The sequence below is a fragment of the Rutilus rutilus genome (assembly GCF_951802725.1).
Source record: "Rutilus rutilus genome assembly, chromosome: 10".
NCBI classification, from domain to species: Eukaryota; Metazoa; Chordata; class Actinopteri; order Cypriniformes; family Leuciscidae; genus Rutilus; species Rutilus rutilus.
The window spans coordinates 24,803,391-24,809,728 of record NC_140215.1 but is presented as its reverse complement, the minus strand read 5'-3'; the positions used below and the strand labels follow the sequence as shown (position 1 = coordinate 24,809,728).

General features: G+C 41.5%; 1 protein-coding gene across 1 annotated transcript in view; it reads left to right on the top strand.

Moving 5' to 3' along the window:
- The first annotated feature begins 205 nt into the window (after positions 1-205).
- fn1a (fibronectin 1a) overlaps positions 206-6,338 on the top strand; it is a 30,159-nt gene continuing 24,026 nt past the window's right edge. The window contains exons 1-11 of the mRNA XM_084422440.1: positions 206-524; positions 728-853; positions 1,007-1,144; positions 1,245-1,376; positions 1,879-2,016; positions 2,286-2,444; positions 2,613-2,795; positions 2,911-3,093; positions 3,832-4,008; positions 5,861-6,016; positions 6,104-6,232. Coding sequence (XP_084278566.1) covers positions 395-524; positions 728-853; positions 1,007-1,144; positions 1,245-1,376; positions 1,879-2,016; positions 2,286-2,444; positions 2,613-2,795; positions 2,911-3,093; positions 3,832-4,008; positions 5,861-6,016; positions 6,104-6,232 — 1,651 coding nt within the window. The 5' untranslated portion in view covers positions 206-394. The remainder of the gene's footprint in view (positions 525-727; positions 854-1,006; positions 1,145-1,244; positions 1,377-1,878; positions 2,017-2,285; positions 2,445-2,612; positions 2,796-2,910; positions 3,094-3,831; positions 4,009-5,860; positions 6,017-6,103; positions 6,233-6,338) is intronic.

Genomic DNA, 6,338 nt, shown 5'->3' with positions numbered 1-6,338 from the left:
AGTACACTCTACTGAGAGTGTTTGTTTGCAAGCGCTAGCTTTGGATTCAGTATCATCTTAAACTTTTTACGCAAAAAGCGAGCTTCAGATTGGGTGTCTGTGTGCACGGCTAGTCGACGCTCTCATACGCGTGTGCACGGGTAGTTCCTCCTCCAGGGCGGAATGTTGAGGTCAAATAAAAGCGCTCCGCACATCTGAGCTCTCCGCAGAGGTGTGCGCAAGAGCTGGAGGGGCAGGACAGGCACAGGGAGGGAAACACACAGAGGGAACTTGGAGACTGAAAGCGGCTGTAGTGACCCTGAATCCCGCAGCCAGTGTATTACTGCGTCTCCTCGACCCTCCATTGGAAAGGAAGGCTTGACTACTGGTTTACTGTTTCATCTCACCTGTGAAAATGACCGGTGGCCCGTTGGGCACGGCGTTGGCAGTGGCTTTGCTCGCCTGCACTGTGCAGTGTATGCCGAAAGGAACGGGGAAACATAGGAGACAAGCTCAGGAACACTCGGTGTCATCCGTGTCCCAAGGTATGGGGTCCTCCGTTTGTTTGTTTTTGTCTTGATTGTTTTGAAATGGGCAATTAAGTGGTTTTACGCACGCAAATTGTTACTTAAAAGCTGGAAAATGTACTCTAGGGATTCGGTTTTTATTCTTTGTGTGATCGTTGTTTTTTTGTTGAGAAAGTTCAAATACTTTAGAGCTCAGAAGGGTTTTGTTGTGTCCTCTGCAGATGGCTGTGTTGAAAATAGCCAGTTTTATGGAGTTGGAGAGCAATGGGAGCGCAGTTATCTGGGCAGCACACTGATCTGCACTTGTCATGGAGTTTCTGGTATAAAGTGCAAATCGAAACCTGATGGTGAGTGCCTTTACATTGGTTTTATTCTTTGGGACACAGCACTGGAATTAATGTTTCCTGACTTGGTTGAATTAATAACCATATAGATATACTACAAGTTAAGTTTGAAGTACTGAATAGTATGAAGAACAAAGAGTCCATGTCTTTTCCCAGCTGAAGAGACCTGCTATGATAAAGTAAACACTCGCTCCTATCGGGTTGGAGAGACTTATGAGAGGCCCAAGGATGGGATGATCTGGGACTGCACTTGCATTGGCTCTGGCAAAGGGAAAATCAGTTGCACCATTGCAAGTGGGTAGACTGGAACTTTCCTTCACTGTACTTAACCGCACTTTGGGAATTATACTTTTGGGAGTTGTGCTGCTGTTTACCTTTTTGGACTCTGTTGTAGACCGCTGTCATGAGGGAGGGCACTCCTACAAGATTGGAGACACATGGAAGAGACCCCATGACACTGGAGACTACATGCTGGAGTGCGTCTGTTTGGGAAATGGGAAAGGAGAGTGGACCTGCAAACCTGTTGGTGAGTTTGGGCATTTAAAGACACTATCAAGCTGAGGCTTCTTTCTGTGTCTGCTTTGATATATATGATAGTACACTTTTAAACATTATTAGCAGATTATATCTAGCAGATATATGCGTTTAAAAATGACTTTCACTTCCAGGAAAATGGACCAAAATAACTGATGACTCATCCTGCACTACACAAATTTTTGTCCAATCAAATACTCTCTAGACTGAGAATCTCTCTTGCCTTAATACCACCTGTAATCGACTAGCAAGTAGCAAATCATAGTTCATAACAAACTTTTTTTTTTTTATCGGCCTCAATATGTCCCGCCCAAAGTTCCAGTTTCAATACGAAATATGTTGACACAAGAAAGAATCTGCAATCAAGTAATTTAATGGGCTCTTTAAATTAATTACAGTGGTTTTGTTTATGATGGAAAGGAAATTAGATGTGTCATATTAGTAGTAGTATTGACATCATGTTATTAAACCCTTTTTATTCTTTTGCTTGATAGCGGAGCGCTGTTTTGACAATACAGCTGGCATGTCCTACATGGTTGGTGAGACCTGGGAGAAACCCTACCAAGGCTGGATGATGGTGGACTGCACCTGCCTTGGAGAAGGAAGTGGACGTATTACATGCACATCCAGAAGTAAGAACTCCACCCCTTTTAGAATAGTGGAACAGTCCAAACCACACAAAACTCCCTTCCATCTGTCCAACTGGATTTCACTTTAATTATCCACTCAAAGTGCATTTAAACCTCTGGCATCAGTGCAAGAGCTTTTTTAACTGGGCAGAAGAGGGAAAAACTTTAACTTTACTGTGTTTTATTAACCAGTTATTTTGTTTGTGATGAAGAACCACAACGTGGTTTCTGATGAGAAACGTCTGCATTGTATGATTGTGTGTGCATCACAGACCGCTGTAACGACCAGGACACACACACTTCTTACCGGATCGGAGACACGTGGAGCAAGAAAGATTCTCGTGGACATGTGCTACAGTGTTTGTGTACTGGAAATGGACGTGGAGAGTGGAAGTGTGAGAGACATGCATCACTGCACACCACTAGCCTGGGTAAGAACCTCACATTTTTGTTAAATGAAATAAAATTTAAATATTACATTTATTAAAAAATTTGAAATCTTGAATTAAATACCCCCTACTAGTTTGCAGTGGCCTTGAGAATCAGTGTATGGATGTAGAGACAAAATGTGTATCCTCATGTGTTGTTTTGTGCTCTAGGGACTGGGTCTCGTGTGGTGACCAATGTCCAGCCTGTGGCGGTGCCTGAACACCCCGCGGAGGGATCCTGTCTCACAGATGCAGGCATTTCCTACGCCCTGGGAATGCGGTGGATCAAGACCCAAGGCAGCAAACAGATGTTGTGTACATGCTTAGGGAATGGTGTCAGCTGTGAAGAGTCAGGTTAGTGTCTTTATTCATCAGGTTTGTCTGCGGTTTTATGTGATTGAATCTGCTGCTGTTCATTCATTCATTCAAAAAAAAAAAAATCATTGTCTCTTTTCTCATGTGTGCATAGAGAGCCAGTCCCAGGTGTATGGTGGGACCTCAGGTGGGCAGCCGTGTGTGTTCCCTTTTGTGTTCATGGGGAAAACATTCTACTCCTGCACGTCCGAGGGACGCAGTGATGGGCAGCTCTGGTGCAGCACCTCATCTGACTTTGAAAAGGACTACAAGTACTCCTTCTGTACCAACAACCATGGTAAGTGTATATATACTACCATTCAAAAGATTGGGCTCGGTAAGGTTTTTATTTGTGTCTTATGACCACCAAGGCTGCATTTATTTGATCAAAAATACAGTAAAAACACTATTGCAAAATATTATTCAATTTAAAGTTTTCTATTTTTAATATGTTTTAAAATGTCCTGTGATGGCAAAGCTGAATTGTCAGCCTCATTACAGTTTTCAGTCACACGATCCTTTAGAAATCATTCTAATATGCTTATTTGGTGCTCAAAATATTGCTAACTACTCTTATCAATGTTGAAAACTGTTGTGCTGCTTAATATTTTGAGGAAACCATGAAAACCAATATTTTCAGGCATTTATTTGAAATAGATTTTTGTTGCATTATAAATGCCTTCACTGTCACTTTTGATCAATTCAATGCATCTTTGCTGAATAAAAGCATTCATTTCTTTAAAACTGCTAGTGCAATCAAATCTACTTTGATTTTCATTAGATTTTTTCATATCTACATCTTTTTTTTTTCTTTTCTTTTTTTTACTATTCGTGTCATGTATAGTGGTGTGGTTAAAGCACAGGACAGTTGGTTCTAGGTTGTTTGTTCAAGCCCTGAATGAGCCATGTACCCATAAGCAGGCTCTTTTTTTAACCCCAGGTTCTTTTTGAAGGATTATCCCTGTCATTTTTTGGAAGTCAAAACCTCTTCTTGGAACTGCTACAGTTTTTCACTGGTAAATATCTTTATTTTTAGTTATGGTCACAACCAGAGGAGGAAACTCCAATGGTGCACTCTGTCAGTTCCCGTTCCTCTTCAACGGCCGTAACTACACCGACTGCACCGCTGACGGCAGGAGAGATGGCATGAAATGGTGCGGCACAACTTATAACTATGACCAAGAGCAGCGGTTTGGCTTCTGTCCCATGGCAGGTAAGTGCCAGTTTTACACTAGCAATAAATGTTGGAGCCAGAGAGAGAGAGAGAGAGAGAGAGAGAGAGAGAGAAAGAGAGAGAGAGAGAGAGAGAGAGATTGTAACAGGTTAGGACTTGACTGGAGCTTGGCACATAAGAAGATGGAGAACTATAATGTTATAAAGGCACTTTATTCCTGTAAGTATCCAGGTCTGCGTTTCCCAAAAGTATCATTACCTAAGTTGATCGTAGAGGCCATTGGTGGGAACTTTTGGGAAACACAGCCCTGGGTCTTAATAGCGTGCTTTGAGGAAATCATTTTATCTTTAACTTCTACTAAGATATTGAGGAACGTTGCAGTCCATGTCCCATGCTTTTCCTTTTCCTTACTTGAGGCAAAAAGCAAAAAGACTGAATATATAAAATAAGTGACATTTCATGTGTCTCACTGCTTTTTCAATTACTTTGTGGTCTGTGCTGGAGAAGATCTGGTAACAGTTAAGATGAGGACGTTAACTACGTGGAATAAAGATCACTCCGCACCTATTCAGCCATATTTACATAAACACCTCATTCTGCCTTAGCTTTGATGGGTGTCTCTGTCACCAGGGTGCCAGTTAGAGCCAGGCGAACCCTGGGGAGTTTATGAGATTTAGTGATCTGACATAGATTGAAACCAGAGCTGCTCTTTGTGTTTCTTTGACGTGTTTGTTTTGTAGGGGGTAGGGATTTCTGTCTCAACACAGGAACCATTGTCATGCATCAACATTTTTTTTTTTTTTTTTTATAATAAGTAATATATTACTTGCCGTACTGAATGTGAACAATGTGGAAAAGAACTTTAAAAACTTGTACTTTGGAAGCTGCAGCTAATGTTTAAGCACAGATTTCTGCCCGTCTGTGATAGCCGTGGCCCCTCAGCTGTGCGGGGCAGCAGACGGAGAGAGGTTGGCTTTGGACCAGAGTCTGGCTGGCAGTGAAGCATATATATCTGGCTGCTCTCCAGGGCAGCTGTGTAGCCTCCTCCACTCTTAACCTTGGAGATATTTCCTCACTCTCATCCTCTTTTATTAACCAGATACACCAATCAGTGATATCCCAATTGAAACAATGAGGCTGTTTGTGAGGAACTGCCTTGAGCTTAATGGATCTATGGTCATTAGAATTGAGTTTTAGCTGTTTGACCCTAATTGACCCCCTAATTACTCTTTTGGCCATTAAAAACTCAATTAACTGGATTTGGTCTCTTCCTCAAGCTAAATTTCTAACTTTGGTGTTAACTTAAAAGCTACAAATGTCACTCCTAGTCCTGTCAGGATCATGCATTTTGTGCTGACGATTAATTGTCATACAAATAAATGTGATTAGTGAAGAAAATTCCGTCATTAATCACTCACCCTCATGTCGTTTCCTAACCCGTAAGACTTTCGCTCGCCTTCGGAACACAAATGAAGATTTTTTTTTTTTTTTTATCTGAGCGCTTTCTATCCCTCCATTCAAAACTTCATTCCAAATGAAGAAAGGTCTTTGATTGTAATAATAATTGCAATTAGATCAAATTAATCGATAATTGTGACAGGCCTAGGTACTCCTTCAAGTTCCCATCGGCCCATTCCCACCAAAGATAATAACTAAAACTATAACAATAAAGACAATAGTTATTGTTTTTGATGTGAACGGGCCTTTAATGTTGTTCTTTGAAGGAGTTAGAGGGTTGTTTTTTGGAAAAGTCCTCAAGTGCTTCCAAAACGAAGAGAGATGTGTTCTTGTCTCATTGGCTAAAACGCCTTACATTTTTAAGAAGGACAGTTGAGGAGAATTTAAATGTGAAGGTTTGTGAATAATGTTGATGTTGATGGGTTTCCATCAGCTCATGAGGAGGTGTGTACCACTGGCGAGGGTGTGATGTATCGTCTGGGAGATCAGTGGGACAGACGCCATGATGTTCTGGGTCACATGATGCGCTGTACGTGTGTGGGCAATGGCCGTGGGGAATGGAGCTGCATTGCCTACTCACAAATCAAAGGTGAGCGTTGTCATCTCCCATTTGTAAGTGATGGATGAAATATGTATCCATTATTTATATGTTCATGCATGTCTTTTCTTCTTTCAGACCAGTGCATTGTGGATAATTTGACCTATGAAGTAAATCAGACTTTCACTAAACAGCATGAGGAAGGCTACATGATGAACTGCAGCTGCTTTGGTCAAGGCCGTGGACGCTGGAAGTGTGATGCTATTGGTGAGCCAGCCACATCTATTGTTTCATCAATTAGAACTGAAATGGATAATTTGTCTTCATTTGCTTAAATGAACTTTTCTTGAAACAATTAGAGTGCCTCTTCCTC